Source organism: Eumetopias jubatus, unplaced genomic scaffold (assembly GCF_037043125.1).
Source record: "Eumetopias jubatus isolate StellerSeaLion01/CBP00866 unplaced genomic scaffold, mEumJub1_p1.0 scaffold_5, whole genome shotgun sequence".
NCBI classification, from domain to species: domain Eukaryota; kingdom Metazoa; phylum Chordata; class Mammalia; order Carnivora; family Otariidae; genus Eumetopias; species Eumetopias jubatus.
The window spans coordinates 34,174,906-34,193,413 of NW_028274811.1; the positions used below are offsets into that span (position 1 = coordinate 34,174,906).

Below are 18,508 nucleotides of genomic sequence, written 5' to 3' on the forward strand. Positions count from 1 at the left end.
AATTCAAAATTTACATAAAAGTGTAATTTTATTTCTGTTCTCCAAGACCTTAAGACCTATAACACAAAAATGAGCGGTAAATTCCAGGGAACATCTAAAATTGTTCAAAATATGCTCTTTTATTCTTTTTTGGGGAGAGAAATATTACCAGTGACACCTAAGCTGATTTAGCCGAAATAAGATTCTCTGTATGATGGTTTCACAAAAACAGTGCAGTATTAAGTTAGGACTCTAAGTGTCGCTGTTCACTAACCTGGGTAAGGAAAGAAATGAGAACTGGAGTTACGTCCCCAGCGAAAAGCAGATCAGACATAATAGCTCTCCAGCTGCGCAGAAATTCTAATCTAAAATGCTTCTCATCTGAACTACTTGTTTATGGAGCTTGGCTTCCAATTCTGAGAAGCACAAAAGTGATTGCGAACCTGTTCCCCATACTCATAATCCCAAGGAAGTCCGTAAGGAGCCAGTAATGGCCGCTCTGCAAAAGCGCGGGCGCCACAGCGGGGTAGTGGTGCTCTTCATTCTCCTAGGGACTCTATGGGAGGCTGGGGCCAGGACAATCCGTTATTCCGTTCCTGAGGAGCTAGACAAAGGTTCCTTCGTGGGGAACATCGCCAACGATCTGGGGCTGGAAACCCGGGAGCTGGCGGAGCGTGGCGTCCGCATCGTCACCAGAGGTAGGACGCAGCTTTTCGCTCTGAACCCGCGAAGCGGCAGCTTGGTTACCGCAGACAGGATAGACCGGGAGGAGCTCTGCGCTCAGACCGCACCGTGTCTGGTGAGTTTTAACATCCTTATTGAGGATAAACTGAATCTTTATCCCGTTGAAGTGGAAATAGTGGACATTAATGACAATACACCACGATTCTTTAGGGAAGAATTGGAAGTGAAAATTCTGGAAAATGCAGTCCCATCCTCTCGTTTTCCACTAATGGAGGTCTATGACCTGGATGTGGGAATGAACTCTCTTCAGGGCTTCAAACTCAGCGGGAATAGTCACTTCTCAGTGGATGTGCGCAGCGAAGCTAATAGGCGCAAATACCCGGAGCTGGTGCTGGAGCGAGCCCTGGATCGGGAGGGAGAGGCCATTTACCACCTGGTCCTTACTGCTATGGATGGCGGTGACCCCATCCGCTCAGGCACTGCACAAATTCTGGTAATTGTCCTAGATGCGAATGACAATGCTCCAGTGTTTACTCAGCCTGTTTACCGTGTGAATGTTCCTGAAAATCTGCCAGTAGGTACACCAGTATTGTCGGTAAATGCTACTGACCAGGATGAAGGAGTCCACGCAGAAATAACGTATTCCTTCCTGAGGGTAACAGAAAAGATCTCAAAGATTTTCTGCTTAAATGTTTCCACTGGAGAAATATCAACTTCTGCAAATCTAGACTATGAGGACTCAAGCTTTTATGAGCTGGATGTTGAAGCCAGGGATCGTCCAGGTCTACTCGACAGAGCAAAAGTCTTAATAACTATCTTGGATGTAAATGATAATGTACCAGAAGTGGTAGTTACATCTGGAAGTAGATCAGTTGCTGAAAGTACACCTCCAGGAACAGTAATTGCTCTTTTTCAAGTATATGATCGAGACTCTGGACTGAATGGCCTGGTAACATGTTCCATCTCAAGAAGTCTGCCATTTGAACTGGAAAAGTCAGTAGACAATTATTATCAATTACTGACCAATACAGTACTAGATCGAGAACAGGTATCCTTGTACAACATCACTGTAACAGCTACAGACAAAGGAATTCCACCTTTGTCTACAGAAACGCTTATCTACCTAAATGTGGAAGATATCAACGACAACCCGCCTGCCTTCCCCCAGTCCTCCTATTCTGTCTACATCCCTGAAAACAACCCCAGAGGTGCCTCCATCTTCTCTGTGACTGCACATGACCCGGACAGCCGTGAGAATGCTCGAGTCACTTACTCCCTGTCTGAAGACACTCTCCAGGGGGCTTCCTTATCCTCCTATGTGTCCATCAACTCTGACACCGGCATCCTGTATGCGTTGCATTCCTTCGACTATGAGCAGTTCCGTGACCTGCAGTTGAGAGTGACTGCGCACGACAGCGGGGACCCACCGCTTAGCAGCAATGTGTCCTTGAGCATATTCATTCTGGACCAGAATGACAACACACCAGAGATCCTGTACCCCGCCCCCCCCACCGATGGTTCCACCGGCGTGGAGCTGGCACCCCGCTCCGCAGAGCCCGGCTACCTGGTCACCAAGGTGGTGGCGGTGGACAGAGACTCGGGCCAGAACGCCTGGCTGTCCTACCGCCTGCTCAAGGCGAGCGAGCCAGGGCTCTTCGCGGTGGGGCTGCACACGGGCGAGGTGCGCACGGCGCGGGCCCTGCTGGACAGAGACGCGCTCAAGCAGAGCCTGGTGGTGGCGGTGCAGGACCACGGCCAGCCCCCTCTCTCGGCCACCGTCACGCTCACCGTGGCCGTGGCCGACAGCATCCCAGCCGTCCTGGCCGATCTGGGCAGCATCAGGACCCCCGCCGACCCAGACGATTCGGACCTCACGCTATATCTGGTGGTGGCGGTGGCGGCAGTCTCGTGCGTCTTCCTGGCCTTTGTCATCGTGCTGCTGGCGCTCAGGCTGAGGCGCTGGCACGCGTCGCGTCTGCTCCAGGCTTCCGGAGGGGGGCTGGTGGGCGTGCCGGCCTCGCGCTTTGTGGGCGTGGACGGGGTGCGGGCTTTCCTGCAGACCTATTCCCACGAGGTCTCCCTGACCGCGGACTCTCGGAAGAGTCACGTGATCTTCCCCCAGCCCAACTACGCGGACACGCTCATCAGCCAGGAGAGCTGTGGGAAAAGTGAGCCTCTTTTGATTCAGGAAGATTCAGGTTTTTGTAAAGAGGAAGACTCCCTTGTTCAGGTGAGGTTAATCCTTTTATTAGTTTTATTTGAACAGGAAAGTTTAAAATTTTCTTTGATCACTGCTTAGTTTTCTTAGTCTTTGCATTGACTCAATTTTCAGAAATTTCTTTTTTATATCAGTAGAGCTCTATTAAATCTTAGTACTCTTAGTACTCTCTAATTTCACGAAGAAAATCTTAGTAATATATGCTGTAGATTTTCTTTACTTTTCTCCTGCTGGCAAGGTCTTTGTGCCTTGGGTTACATCTCTTTTGTTAGGGGTTCCCCCCCCCCCACGAATTGTGACATCTGTAAGATTCTTTTCCTAATGGGGCACCTGGGTGGCCCAGTCGGTTAAACTCTTGATTTAGGCTCAGGTCATAATCTCAGGGCCCTCATATCAGGGTAGTGATTGAGCCCCAGACTCTGGGCTCAACCCGGAGTCTGCTTAAGACTCTCCCTCCCTCTCCCGCTGCCCCTCCACCGACCCACGTGCTCTCTCTCTCTTCTCTCTCTCTCTAAAATAAATAAACTCTTTAAAAAAAGATTCTCTTTCTAATGTAAAAAAAAAACTGCAGCCTCTGTTAAAGAAGATCAAGGTCTCAGTTTTTCCCCAATGTTAACTAAAAGCAAGTGTTTTCTAAAATAATGGAGATCTGTGAGAGATATTTTCCCCCTTTACTACTTAGGAATCAAAAATTATTTTTATGAAAGATAAAAGTAGTTGATGTCTGTAGCAGAGAAGACTTGATCGTTGGTGTTAGAAAACCTGAAAAATATTCCTGGAATTATCTGTTATTCATCTCGGGCTAGTCACAATATCTATAGTTTTTAAATTAACATGTAAATATTTTAAAAAGATTTTGTTTATTTATTTGACAGAGAGAGACACAGTGAGAGAGGGAACACAAGCAGGGGGAGTGGGAGAGGGATAAGCAGGCTTCCCACGGAGCAGGGAGCCTGATGGGGGGCTCGATCCCAGGACCCTGGAACCATGACCTGAGCCAAAGGCAGACGCTTAATGACTGAGCCACCCAGGCGCCACCAAATTAACGTGTAAATTAAATAGACTTGTCTTACCTACCTCACGCAAATTCTGAGACAATATAGTTTGTTAATTTTTTTCAACTATAAAGCAGTATAATGAACAAGTATTTGTTGACATCACCAGTATTATAATTTTGATTGTTACCAAATATAAGCACCTGATGCTGTATGCCTACTACAATGTCTTCTGCAATCTGTGTGCTATTTAAAAATGAAAGTGAATTTTTAAAATATGCTTATTAGTGTCCACTTACAAGCCCATATCCCTAAAAAATAGAGGACTGAATAGTGAATGGGAGAATGAAAGTTTAACAGTGTTCAAATAAGAATTTAAATAATTTAGCATATTTAACCCAGATAAAATAAGGCTTCTGTCATGTAGAAACTCTTCAAATATTTAAGGAAAGGAGAGGGTTGTCATTAGAAGAATGATTAGTCTAATTCGTTATGGCTCAAAGGTGTGGATGAAACTGTGGCTTGGTGAGTAGAAAAAAACAAAGTTTTGATTTGTTGAAGTTGTTCTAATGGAAAATGGATTGCCTAGATGGTAGGAGGTTCTATTATTAGCTCTTTCCAAAAGTAAGTTGATGGCCCTGAAGTTAATAGAATACAGAGTATAATAGTATTTGATGAGTTGTTGAAGTACATGATAGCCAAGGTCTTTCCCAGTCCTGAGCTGGAGGATTCTATGATCTGATAATGCAATAGATTGGCCAATTCTGCTTCTAAATTTGCTATGCACATTTAACATAAATAATTGAAAAGATCTCTTGAAAATAAATGTAACCTGGAATTATCAGTCTTCTTTAAGTTAATATTGAGTTGATGCCTTTAAATTAGGTATTAAAGGTAATGTATGTTTCTCTAAATCAATATTGTGATATTTATATCTCAGCGATTATTGTACCATTATTTATTTCAAGATTCCAAATGTATATGACCAAGAGATTCCAGTCACACACAGTTTCAAATATGATTTGTTTGGACATTTGTGATATAATCCTTTGATGGTTTTAATCAAAATTTAATAGTGAATAAGGTGTCTAGTGACTCAGGTGCTGTCAGTTAAGCATCCGACTCTTGGTTTCGGCTCAGGTAGTGATCTCAGGGTCTGGAGGTCGATCCCTGAGGGGGACCTCCACACTCAGTGCAGAGTCTGCCTAAGACTCTCTCCCCCTCTTCCTTTGTCCCTGTCTGCTGTGCTGTCTCTCTCCCAAATAAATAAATCTTTTTCAAAGGAACTTAATAGTAAATAATTTTCAAGAACTTTAATCGTGGATATTGGTCATGGAAGTCAGATTGTCTCATACAAGTATTAAAATTTGTTTCATATGATCCGAGAGTGTAAATGTTATTTTTTTATATCACCAATTCTGGATGATTTAAACCACATCTTGAAAAAAATAAACAAAATAAACTATATCCATTTATAAGCAAAGCTCACTAACTGGGTTTTATGGATAGTAGGCTGGTTTATTTTATTCTCTTATCTGCTCACTCACTAACTGGGGTAGTATATGACGGTTTATTTTATTCTCTTATCTGAATTACCTATGACAATTTCATCTAAATAAATAAAGTATTTTATTGGGAAAGCTATCAGATTCTACTCTCAGTAATATACATTCATGTGGACTGACCAAGTGTTAAATCCTAGCAGTCATGGAATTTGCTAAATTCTGACTGAGGCTCTCCGACTTACATACCATATAGATCATTGTTAATAAGATAAACAGTATGAGATTTTCAGTATATACTGAATTTTGAGGCATCAGGAAAAAAGCCTACCAAATTATTGGGCTAGTTTATCATCTGTGAAAACAACCCATCTGATCAAACTTCTATTGAGGTTGCAGTTGTCAAAGGGAAGGAGTAAAATTTCAGTGAGAAGTAGAAAATACTAGCATCTTTGCCTGGGAATGAAAACCCAAACAGAACTCCAAACAAATGTTTTCTCATTAGAAAAAAAGTTCCATCGGGACATCTGTGTGGCTCAGTCATTTAAGCATCTGCCTTGGGTTCAGGTCATGATCCCAGTGTCCTGGGATTGAGCCCTGCATCAGGCTCCCTGCTCAAGAGCCTGCTTCTCCCTCTCCCTCTGCCTGCCGCTCCCCCTGCTTGTGCTCTCTCTCTCTGTCAAATAAATAAATAAAATCTTTAAAAAAAAAAAGAAAAGAAAAAATACCATAAAGAAAGGTGAGAAGATTGGGGCGCCTGGGTGGCTCAGTCGGTTAAGCAGTTAAGTGTCTGCCTTCAGCTCAGGTCATGATCCCAGGGTCCTGGGATGGAGCCCCTCATCAGGCTCCCTGCTCAGCAGGGGAGCCTGCTTCTCCCTCTGCCTCTGCCTGCCACTCCCCCTGCTTGTGCTCTCTCTCTCTGTCAAATAAATAAATAAAATCTTTAAAAAGAAAAAGAAAGGAGAGAAGATGCCTAACTTAATGTCTGGGAAGTCAATTAGACTTTCCACGGAATTTTTTTCCATAGAATTTTTTTATGCAAGTACAAAAATGAAGGCTGATTCTTCCCAATAACTCAATCAATAATAATATACTTCCTTTAAAACTGTAAACTTATTTCAATTTTATGTAGTAGGCTTATGTTATATTTAACATATCTTAGTGGTCTAATAGAGATCTTTAGTATTTAAATTTATGTTGTAGAATAACTTAGAAAATTTGATTACTAGAGATAATACAGCCAGTTACTTCCTAAAGTATACTTTATGTTCAGAGTATGTTCATAATTTTATTTATCTAGATCATAGTTAATTAACTCCAAAGAAGTTATCCAGAAGTAATAAGTTGAGACTCTTTTTTAAATAGTAAGAATAAGAAACAAATGTGAGATGACCCTATGAATTTTGAAGTGTTAGGTAGAAAAAGATCACAACATTGGGAAGCATAATATCTAGACCAAAAATTTTGTTTGAAAATGTCTGCAAGTACTCATGATCTTTAATGACTGCTTTCATCAACAGAAAGTTAAAAATTACTACTAAACAAATAGTATTTAACTTCTACTTATGGAATTAATCTGTAATACTCATATTGGCTCCTTTGAACAAGAAGTTATTTTATCTACTTGGTGAAAGCAAACATGGCTATAAATTGATAGATTGAAACAGCATTTCATTCAAAGTATTGCCTATATTTTGGACCAGTGCCATCAGAGAGCAGAAATAGATCACTTAGGAAATCCCCAGCAACTAAGCTAAGAAGGATTTTTCAATGTTACCTCTGATTTCTCCTCCTGGTGCTGCTATCTACTCCCCTAGGGCTTAAAATAATTTACAAAGCAAGGTATTTCTTTTTTTTTTAAGTTTATTCTTTATGTAAGTAATCTCTACACCCATCATGGGGCCTGAACTTACAACCCTGAAATCAAGAGTTGTGTGCTCTTTCTGACTGAGTCAGCCAGGCACCCCATAAGGTAAGTTTATTTCTTGCCAGGGTCTTCATTTCAGGACAGGTAACTCTTTTCTCCTGCAACTATGTGGAAAGAATTTTATTTCTATCAGCTAAGGCTAACCTCAGAGCCATCAACAATTCAGTTTTATTTAATTAACATCATTGGAACAATTGGTACCTCTAAGGATCTTCTCAGGACAGTGTATGCTCAAAGGCTATCTGGAGGCCCAACTTTTTTCACTTATTCTAGAATTGGGTAGGATGATTATTTGAATTGCATAATGAAAAGAAGCAGTCAACACCCACTTTCTTATGAATACACCGGTGGTAGAATCTGCAAACTCCTGCCTTCTGTGTAAAATGAGTTGCTTCTATAGCTGATTGTTGCTGCTTGGGTTCTTACCTCCTCTCTGATGGCACTTTTTGAGCATAATTAAGCATCAGCCAAGGCAAATGATTTTCCTTTTTCTTCTTAGAACACTGAAAGTGAGGATATTTGTATTCCAACAATGGTTTTACTATTATATAGTCAAGGACAAGGCAATTCCCTCTCATTTTTAAAATCATTAAAATGGAGGTATTAGACTAAATCATCTCTAAGTTTCCCTCCAATCAAAAACTTTATTAAATTACCTCTCTGTATTCTAAAGAAAATTTTGACTTTCTGAGTCTTACATGGTGGCATCTAGAACATAGTCGGTGTTCAATATTATTGAATTAATTTATTATACTCTGACATACCTTTTCAAAATAAATCACACTTTTTTTACCTACAAACACTGATTTTACTGTGTTCTATGAAGCCTGAAGCAGTACCCAACATCATTTCAAAGTTTGAAATGCAAAACAGAAAAAAATTTAAAAGTTATCTGGAATTAGTAAGCACCCATCATGAACACTGTTGCATTAATTCATTTTCTTGAAATATATTTTTAAATAATATCAAAGATATATAAATTGGAGAAATATAAATGGAAGGATTTTGAAGGATAAAACAACTTTCTGAAAAATCAGTTATTTTGCTTCAATATGGTGCAGTAACTTAATAAGGACTCTGAGCGCCGCTGTTCACCAACCGGGGGAAAATGGTGCAAAAGATCTGCCAGAACCACTGAGCTTTTACCGTACAAAGAAATACCAGATTGAGATAAACTCTCTTCCAAGCTGCATCAAACTCAGTTCTCTTATACTAGATTCTGGGCTTCTTTTACGAATACAAAAGATTCCACACTGACACACTGGCATCCAGAAGCACAACAGGAGATAGCCCAGTGTCTAAACAAGATCAGCACAACAATGGCGGCTCCGCAGAGGGGTCGGGACTACAGAAGATTCATCCTGCTCTCCGTCCTCCTGGGGACCCAGAGGGAAGCTTGGGCAGGACATCTTCTCTACTCCGTGCCCGAGGAGACAGACAAAGGGTCTTTTGTGGGTAATATCGCTAAGGATCTCGGCCTGGAGCCTGGGGAACTGGCGGAGCGTGGAGTCCGCATCGTCTCCAGAGGTAGGACGCAGCTTTTCGCTCTGAATCCGCGAAGCGGCAGCTTGGTCACCGCAGACAGGATAGACCGAGAGGAGCTCTGCGCTCAGAGCGCGCGGTGCCTGGTGAACTTTAACATCCTGATGGATAAAATGAATCTTTACCCTGTAGAAGTGGAAATAATAGATGTTAATGACAACGCTCCTAGATTCTTGACGGAAGAAATGACTGTAAAAATAACGGAGAACACAGCTCCTGGGGTGCGGTTTCCGTTAAATGAGGCTCGGGATCCAGATGTGGGCACTAACTCCCTCCAGAGCTACGAGCTCAGCCCCAATCATCACTTCTCCCTGGTTGTGCAGAATGGAGATGACGGAGCTAAATATCCGGAGTTAGTGCTGGAAAGGGTGCTGGATCGGGAGGAAGAGGCGGTTCACCACCTACTCCTTACAGCCTCTGACGGTGGCCACCCACCGAGATCCCAAACCGCCCGCATCCAAGTAACAGTGGTGGATGTGAACGATCACGCGCCAGTCTTCTCTTTGCCTCAGTACCAAGTAACTGTCCCTGAGAACGTGCCGGTGGGCGCAAGATTGCTCACGGTACACGCTGTTGACTTGGATGAGGGAGTCAATGGGGAAGTGACATATTCTTTCAGGAAAATAACTCAGAAGATTCTACAGATATTCCGACTGAACTCTCATACAGGAGAATTATCAACTTTAGAAGGCCTAGATTATGAAGAGTCCAGCTACTATGAAATGGAGGTTCAGGCTCAGGACGGTCCTGGTAGTATGACAAGGGCTAAAGTAATTATCACAGTTTTAGATGTGAATGACAATGCCCCAGAAGTGACTGTAACATCTGTAAGCAACTCAATCCCTGAAGACACTCCTCCTGGAACCGTAGTTGCTCTTTTCTACCTTCAGGATCGAGATTCTGGCAAGAATGGTGAGGTGACCTGCACTATTTCAGAAAATCTTCCTTTTAAATTAGAAAGATCAATAGACAATTATTATAAGTTGATGACAGCGAAAAACCTAGACCGGGAAAAATGCTCTGTGTATAACATCACACTGAAAGCCACAGATGGTGGAACCCCACCCTTGTCCTCAGAAACTCATATCTCCATGAATGTGGCAGATACCAATGACAACCCGCCTGCCTTCCCCCAGTCCTCCTATTCTGTCTACATCCCTGAAAACAACCCCAGAGGTGCCTCCATCTTCTCTGTGACTGCACATGACCCGGACAGCCGTGAGAATGCTCGAGTCACTTACTCCCTGTCTGAAGACACTCTCCAGGGGGCTTCCTTATCCTCCTATGTGTCCATCAACTCTGACACCGGCATCCTGTATGCGTTGCATTCCTTCGACTATGAGCAGTTCCGTGACCTGCAGTTGAGAGTGACTGCGCACGACAGCGGGGACCCACCGCTTAGCAGCAATGTGTCCTTGAGCATATTCATTCTGGACCAGAATGACAACACACCAGAGATCCTGTACCCCGCCCCCCCCACCGATGGTTCCACCGGCGTGGAGCTGGCACCCCGCTCCGCAGAGCCCGGCTACCTGGTCACCAAGGTGGTGGCGGTGGACAGAGACTCGGGCCAGAACGCCTGGCTGTCCTACCGCCTGCTCAAGGCGAGCGAGCCAGGGCTCTTCGCGGTGGGGCTGCACACGGGCGAGGTGCGCACGGCGCGGGCCCTGCTGGACAGAGACGCGCTCAAGCAGAGCCTGGTGGTGGCGGTGCAGGACCACGGCCAGCCCCCTCTCTCGGCCACCGTCACGCTCACCGTGGCCGTGGCCGACAGCATCCCAGCCGTCCTGGCCGATCTGGGCAGCATCAGGACCCCCGCCGACCCAGACGATTCGGACCTCACGCTATATCTGGTGGTGGCGGTGGCGGCAGTCTCGTGCGTCTTCCTGGCCTTTGTCATCGTGCTGCTGGCGCTCAGGCTGAGGCGCTGGCACGCGTCGCGTCTGCTCCAGGCCTCCGGAGGCGGGCTGGTGGGCGTGCCGGCCTCGCGCTTTGTGGGCGTGGACGGGGTGCGGGCTTTCCTGCAGACCTATTCCCACGAGGTCTCCCTGACCGCGGACTCGCGGAAGAGTCACGTGATCTTCCCCCAGCCCAACTACGCGGACACGCTCATCAGTCTGGAGACGTGTGAGAAAAAAGATCCCTTATTAACCGCCATAGATTTTCGTGAATGTAAGGATGAAGACGAAAATATTCAGGTGCGTTCTCTAATTCCTTTATCTTTATACTCTTAAGGAATTATATTTTGTGTGATTTTCTTTATTGTTTTGTGAAACGTGTTTTTGAAGATGTGGTGAAAAACCTTTAAAGAGGTAAACCACGTTCAGTAATTTATTTCTGTGGTGATACTTTAATATAGAACACTTGTTGGCATAGGTTTTAGTGTCGTTTCCATAGTGAAAGCCTGTGGAGAAGATTGTGAATAAGTGGACAATTACATTTTTATACCTTCCATCTATTTTCTACTCAGTGTTCTTAATTCATGTGTTTTATAAATGAGAATGAATTGTTACATCTTTCCCATTGCCCTAGGTTATCAAGAGGTTACCCACTAGGTTATCCACCTCCCCTCTGGTAACCCTCAGTTTGTTCTCAATAGTTGAGAGTCAGTTTCTTGGGGGTGCCTGGGTGGCTCAGCCAGTTAAGCATCCAACTGTTGATCTCAGCTCAGCTCGTGATCTCAAGGTCATTATTTCAAGTCCTGCCCAGCGTTGGGCTCCATGTGGTCATGGAGCCTACTTAAAAAAAAAAAAGAGTCGGTTTCTTGGCTTGTTTCTCTTTTTTTCCTTGTTCCTTTGTTCATTTCTTAAATTCACATATGAGTGAAGTCATATGGTATTTGTCTTTCTCTGATTGATTTATTTCACCTAGCAATATAATTTCTAGCTCCATCCATATCATTGCAAATGGCAAGATTTCATTCATCTTTTTACGGCTGAATAATATTTCATTGTATATAAACACACATTTATCCATTCATCAATCAATGGACACTTAGGCTGTTTCCATAATTTGGCTAGTTTAAATAATGGTGCTATAAACATAGGGGTGCATGTATCCCTTTGAATTAGTGTTTTTGTATCTTGGTAAATACCTAGTAGCACCATTACTGGACCATACAATGATTCTATTTTTAACTATTTGAGGAGCCTCTATACTGTTTTCCAGAGTGGCTGCGCCAGTTTGCATTCCCACCAACAGTGTCTAAGAGGGCTGCTTTTTCTCCACATCCTCACCAACACTTGTGATTTCTTGTGTTTTTGATTTTAGCCATTCTGACAGGTGGGAGGTGATATTTCACTTCCTGACATATTTAAACATAATCGTCCATTAGAGTTAGTTTCTACTAGAAGGTTAGACTAATGCCTAAAGAATGAAATGTATGGGGCGCCTGTGTGGCTCAGTCCCTTCGGCTCAGGTCATGATCTCAGGGGCCTGGGATGGAGCCCTGAGTGGTCTTCATGCTCAGCGGGGAATCTGCTTTTTCCTCTCCCTCTGCCCCTCTCCTCCCACACTACCCCCCCATGCTCTTTTTCTCTCTCTCTCCCTCAAATAAATAAATAAAATCTTAAATAAAAGAATGTAATGTGTGCATCAAGCTTTGCTAAGATCTAGATCAGTGAGATGGATCTAATGCAACAATAAAGGTTATTGTCTGAAGCCAATAAAATATGATATCAAATAAAATGTCATTTCAAGTGGCACTTGTGAAATAAGCAGTTAGATGTTTTAAAACAAAATTCTATTGTGCTATTTTCATGGTACAGCCATGTGAAGTGTGTTTGTGGGCTCTCCTAGTGGGAGATTGGGGATGCTTGCTTTATGAAACAACCATATACTCAAGTCCTAGACCAGAAATTGGTTCAATTTATTGGATCTTCTGAAAAATTTAGTTACAAATAACCCAATCTGGGTTTAACTACTTTTATATTCATTACATAAGATTTCAATAAAGGCCAGTATATCAGTTGATTAGCAACTAGAAGGGGTTGATGACAAGTAATATTGTTTACTTGGATCAACTTCTTTACTAATATTGTTTACTTGGATCAACTTCTTTACTAGGAACTATGCAAAATATTATTCCCCTTGTAACTTTGAAGATTGATGTTATAGTTTGTAACCAGGAAAATAATTGTGCAATAGGAAGGAGGGGGATAGGCTAACTCTTTCCTGGCTATGTTTAAACTTTCGAGTATTAAATAAAAGGACTTTTTTTTTTAACATAGCATTGTGTTTGGTGGTACTTTGCGTAAGAGGGGATGTGCAATAGTGTGGAAGTATGTTTCATATATTTTGCAGTGTTCAGATGTATAATCACTTGGGAAGAAGACAATATTACTGACACTTTGTGAGGCAGAAATATGATTATCAGGTATTTTAAAAAGGAAAATCCCCCAACCAGATTCATTAGATACTTAAAAATATTTTTATTTTTTTATTTTTTAATTTTTTAATTGTTATGTTAATCACCATACATTACATCATTAGTTTTTGATGTAGTGTTCCATGATTCATTGTTTGTGCATAACACCCAGTGCTCCACGCAGAACGTGCTCTCTTTAATACCCATCACCAGGCCAACCCATCCCCCCACCCTCCTCCCCTCTAGAACCCTCAGTTTGTTTTTCAGAGTCCATCGTCTCTCATGGTTGTCTCCCCCTCCGACTTACTCCTCTTCATTCTTCCCCTCCTGCTATCTTCTTTTTCTTTTTTCTTAACATATGTTGCATTATTTGTTTCAGAAGTACAGATCTGTGATTCAACAGTCTTGCACAATTCACAGCGCTCACCATAGCACATACCCTCCCCAATGTCTATCACCCAGCCACCCCATCCCTCCCACCCCCCACTTAAAAATATTTTTAAACAAAGGAAAGAAGCCACCACTAAACTCAGTATGCTATTTCAAATGAATATTCTAAGGACTATTTCATCCACTGAGGTCATCATGAGGTGTTCTATTTAAGCACACAAGTGAGAACCAGTACCTCACTATAGTAGACCAGAGTTAGCTACTTTGTGTTCGAAGGCAAAATATATCACTCTGGTAACTTTGAAGGTTGATGTTATATTTTATAACCAGAAAATAATTGCACAATGCAAAGGAGAGGGAATAGGCTAACGTTCTTCCAGCTATCATTTCCTTAACTGATACAAGTGTACATCAGATAATATTACTGTAAAGAAATTATTGAAACTATTTTGAGGGGCGCCTGGGTGGCTCAGTCGTTAGGCATCTTTCTTCAGCTCAGGTCATGATCCCAGGGTCCTGGGATCCAGCCCCACTTCAGGCTCCTTGTTCAGCAGGAAGCCTGCTTCTCCCTCTCCCACTCCCTCTGCTTGTGTTCCCTCTCTCGCTGTGTCTCTCTGTCAAATAAATAAAATCTTTAAAAAAAGAAACCATTTTGAAAGAAAGAAGGGTTTAGAAATAAGTATAAGTTGTGCCCTTTTAAAGACAATTTCAACATTACTGATGCTTTCTAAAAAATTGAAATGAACCAGCATAGAGGTACCCAAAAAAAGAAAGAAATCATGAAAAACAGGAACAAGGAAAGAAGGACAACAAACGTTATTCGTATACTGCTAATTAATAAGTATTCAAAATTACTGTACTCTGAGATCGGTTAGGCGAAGTCTGTGTTATAGTCATCTATTACAGTGTGGATTTGAAGATGGAGGAATAATTATGTCAACATATTGACTACCCTGAAAACCTGGAAATTTGGGATATTTGTGTAGCTAATAATACGAATCAATCATCATTAAATATATACACATATAAAAATAATTTGTTCAGTTAGGCACAGGATTGTTATTATTGTAGCTGGTTAAACTGAAGCAGCAGAGCTGCAGTTCCCCAGTGAGAACTGTGGGCGCCGCTGTTGGCCAAAATGGAGAGCTTGGGCACTGGCGATCTCCTCGCGCAGCCGCCGCGCGCTTTCCCTATCAGACTCGCTAGCCCAGCCTTTACACCACTTCCTCCTCCGGAAAAGAAGAAACCCTGACCCTCACACAGGACTTACAGCCTGTTCGGAGCTCCGGACATCTGCAGCACAGAGATTATTTGTAATCCGGCGTCTCCAGGCCCGTGAGCAACCTGAGGGGAGCAAGAGGGATGGGGAGCGGTGCTGCCGAGAGGGGCTGGGCTGAGAGGCGGCCAGTGCTCTTTCCCTTCCTGCTGTCTTTGTTCGGCCCGGCGCTCTCTGAGCAGATCCGCTACAGGATTCCCGAGGAAATGCCCGAGGGCTCGGTGGTAGGGAACCTCGCCAAGGATTTGGGACTCACCGTGCATGAGTTACCGACTCGACAACTGCGCATCAGTTTGGAGAAGGCTTACTTCACCGTGAGCGCCAAGAGCGGGGAGTTACTTGTGGGCAGCAGGCTAGACCGGGAGCAGATATGTGGGAAGAAGCCAGCCTGTACTCTGGAATTTGAGGCTGTTGCTGAAAATCCGTTGAATTTTTATCACGTGAGTGTGGACATCGAAGATATTAATGACCATACCCCCAAATTCACCCAAACTTCTTTTGACCTGCAGATAAGTGAGTCTACAAAGCCCGGGGCACGATTTATTTTAGGATCTGCCCATGATGCAGATATTGGTACCAACTCACTACAGAATTACCAGCTCAACCCCAATGATCATTTCTCACTGGTGAATAAAGAGAAACAAGATGGCGGTAAATACCCTGAGCTGGTACTAAAAACGCCTTTAGACCGGGAAGAGCAGAAATCCTACCAGTTGACCTTGACTGCGTTGGACTGCGGGGACCCACCCCTTAGTAGTACTGCCCAGATACAGGTCCTAGTGACTGATGCCAATGATAACCCCCCAGTGTTCAGCCAAGAACTATACAGGGTGAGCGTTCTGGAAAACGTGCTTCCGGGCACCCCTGTGCTTCGAGTGATGGCCACTGACCAGGATGAGGGTGTCAATGCCCAGATCACCTTCTCTTTCACTGAAGCAGGCCAGATCACCCAGTTTGACCTGAATTCTATTACCGGGGAAATTACTATTCTAAGTAGGTTAGATTTTGAGGAAGTCAAAGAATATTCCATAGTTTTGGAAGCAAGGGATGGTGGAGGAATGATTGCTCAATGTACCGTGGAGATAGAGGTCCAAGACATAAATGACAATATCCCAGAAGTGGTATTCCAATCTCTGCGGGATATTATTATGGAGGACACCAACCTGGGAACACACGTTGCTTTGCTTAAAATCCGTGACAAGGATTCTGGACACAACGGAGAAGTTATTTGTAAATTAGAAGGTGATGTTCCATTTAAAATAGTCTCTTCTTCGATAAACACCTATAAATTAGTGACAGATGGAATTCTAGACCGTGAGCAGACCCCTGAGTACAATGTCACTATCACAGCCACCGACAGGGGCAAGCCTCCCCTTTCTTCTAGCTCAAGCGTCACCCTACACATCGGCGATGTCAACGACAACCCGCCGGTTTTCGAACAGCCTTCTTACGTAGTCCATGTGGCTGAGAATAATCCTCCTGGAGCATCCATTGCCCAAGTCAGCGCCTCCGACCCCGACCTGGGGACTAACGGTCGCGTCTCCTACTCCATCGTGAACAGCGACCTGGAGCCACGCGCGCTGGCGTCCTACGTGTCCGTGAGCGCGCAGAGCGGGGTGGTGTTCGCGCAGCGCGCCTTCGACCACGAGCAGCTGCGCGCCTTCGAGCTGACCCTGCAGGCCCGCGACCAGGGCTCGCCCGCGCTCAGGGCCAACGTGAGCCTGCGCGTGTTGGTGGGCGACCGCAACGACAACGCGCCCCGGGTGCTGTACCCGGCGCTGGGGCCCGACGGCTCGGCGCTCTTCGACACGGTGCCGCGCGCCGCGCAGCCCGGCTACCTGGTCACCAAGGTGGTGGCGGTGGACGCCGACTCGGGACACAATGCCTGGCTGTCGTACCACGTGCTGCAGGCCAGCGAGCCGGGACTCTTCAGCCTGGGGCTGCGCACGGGCGAGGTGCGCACGGCGCGCGCTTTGGGCGACAGGGACGCGGCCCGCCAGCGCCTGCTGGTCGCTGTGCGGGATGGGGGACAGCCGCCCCTCTCGGCCACAGCCACGCTGCTCCTGGTTTTCGCCGACAGCCTACAAGAAGTGCTGCCAGATGTCAGCGACCGCCCGGCGCCCTCTGACCCCCAGGCTGAGCTGCAGTTTTACCTGGTGGTAGCTTTGGCTTTGATCTCAGTACTTTTCCTCCTGGCGGTGACTCTGGCCATCGCCTTGCACCTTCGTCCCTCCTCCAGCCCGACCACCTGGAGCTGCTTTCAGCCGGGTCTGTGTTTCAAGTCAGGACCTGTGGTTCCTCCCAACTACAGCGAAGGGACTTTGCCTTATTCCTACAATTTGTGTGTTGCCCATACTGGAAAGACAGAGTTTAATTTTCTAAAGTGCAATGAGCAGTTGAGTTCAGAACAAGACATACTTTTCGGTGATTCATCTGGGGCCTTATTTCCACTTTGCAAATCCAGTGAGTCAACCTCCCATCTGGTGAGTCTCTTTGAAGCATAACCTGCTTCTTATGATCTACCCAATTCTTTATGTTCATGGGAAAAATATACAATTTGTAGATCTAAAAGTTTCTCTATAAAGTAAAAAAGCTATCATACCAATCTTCATGAGAAGTTGAAGTAGGAGGAGTTATGTCTCTTTTAGGGATGTCTTAACAGGCTCAGATCTATGAAGCACTTAGAGTGTGGTTTTATCTAGGAAGGGAATCAATTTTATAGGCTATCTCCTAAAAGCCAATGAGATTTTTTCCTAAGTTTTTCTTCCTATTACCTAATATACTTTTTTTTAGCTGGATATAGTATAAATGTAAAAGTGGGCAGTCATTTAAATAAACCTTTAAAGCAAAAAAAATTAAGCTAAAATTGAGCATTTTTCATAACTGATTTAACGGTTTTGTTTCTTTTATTCACTTCCTTTTGTTTCAAAGCCTCCTAGAATAAAATACCTTAACCTGGATTTTTATGTAGATGGATATTTTCCAATTATATGCAATGAACTGTATGTGTGTTTAAAAGCATTTTACTGGGGTGCCTGGGTGGCTCAGTCGTTAAGCATCTGCCTTCGGCTCAGGTCATGATCCCAGAGTCCTGGGATCAAGCCCCGCATCAGGCTCGCTGTTCAGCGGGGAGCCTGCTTCTCCCTCTCCCACTCCCCCTGCTTGTGTTCCCTCTCTCGCTGTGTCTGTCTCTGTCAAATAAATAAATAAAATCTTAAAAAAAAATAAAAGCATCTTACTTACCAGTAAGACCAGTATGCTCACCAGATGATAAAAACTTTTTCTTTAATTTGCAGCATAGGTTTTTCACACACACCTATATAATTTAGTTTGTCTTTTTCCAGCCCAAATATAGCCAGAGGTCTTCTAGTCATTCTACTACCTCTAGGAGAAAAATAGAGTCTTGAATTCTTCAAATTTTAGACAAAATTGCCAATCTGATGTGCATACAAGTATATATATAAGATAATGCGTTTGTCATCTTTAGCTAGATTTCTGTTAGCAAATGCTCAGTTACTGGCTACTTTACAAACTGCTGAAGAAAAGAGACATAATTTTTTTCATAGTGACACTTTTTGACTGCTTGGTGATAATTATGTGTTCCCTTTTTGTGGTTCTCTTGATCAAAA

At 43.9% G+C, this 18,508-nt stretch overlaps 3 protein-coding genes across 4 annotated transcripts in view; all 3 read left to right on the plus strand.

The window, feature by feature from the left end:
• The window catches only part of LOC114200660 (protocadherin gamma-C3), a 155,738-nt gene that overhangs the window by 13,893 nt on the left and 123,337 nt on the right, over positions 1-18,508 (plus strand). Inside the window, exon 1 of one of the 2 annotated variants that reach the window (XM_088023289.1) lies at positions 14,832-17,362. The exons of the other annotated variant lie outside the window; for it this stretch is intronic. Within the exon in view, the coding sequence (XP_087879415.1) occupies positions 14,966-17,362 (2,397 nt within the window). The 5' untranslated portion in view covers positions 14,832-14,965. Of the gene's footprint in view, positions 1-14,831; positions 17,363-18,508 lie in introns of those variants that run through there. 2 annotated transcript variants of the gene reach the window in all.
• Positions 95-3,240, plus strand: LOC148164334 (protocadherin gamma-A6-like). The gene has a single exon (XM_088023282.1). It carries the CDS (start codon positions 470-472, stop codon positions 2,960-2,962), a length of 2,493 nt encoding a protein of 830 aa, XP_087879408.1. The 5' UTR covers positions 95-469; the 3' UTR covers positions 2,963-3,240.
• LOC148164335 (protocadherin gamma-A7-like) lies at positions 8,377-14,809 on the plus strand. Its single transcript, XM_088023550.1, has 2 exons — positions 8,377-11,045; positions 14,675-14,809. The coding sequence occupies exons 1-2, from the start codon at positions 8,625-8,627 to the stop codon at positions 14,807-14,809; spliced, it is 2,556 nt and encodes an 851-aa protein (XP_087879676.1). The 5' UTR covers positions 8,377-8,624.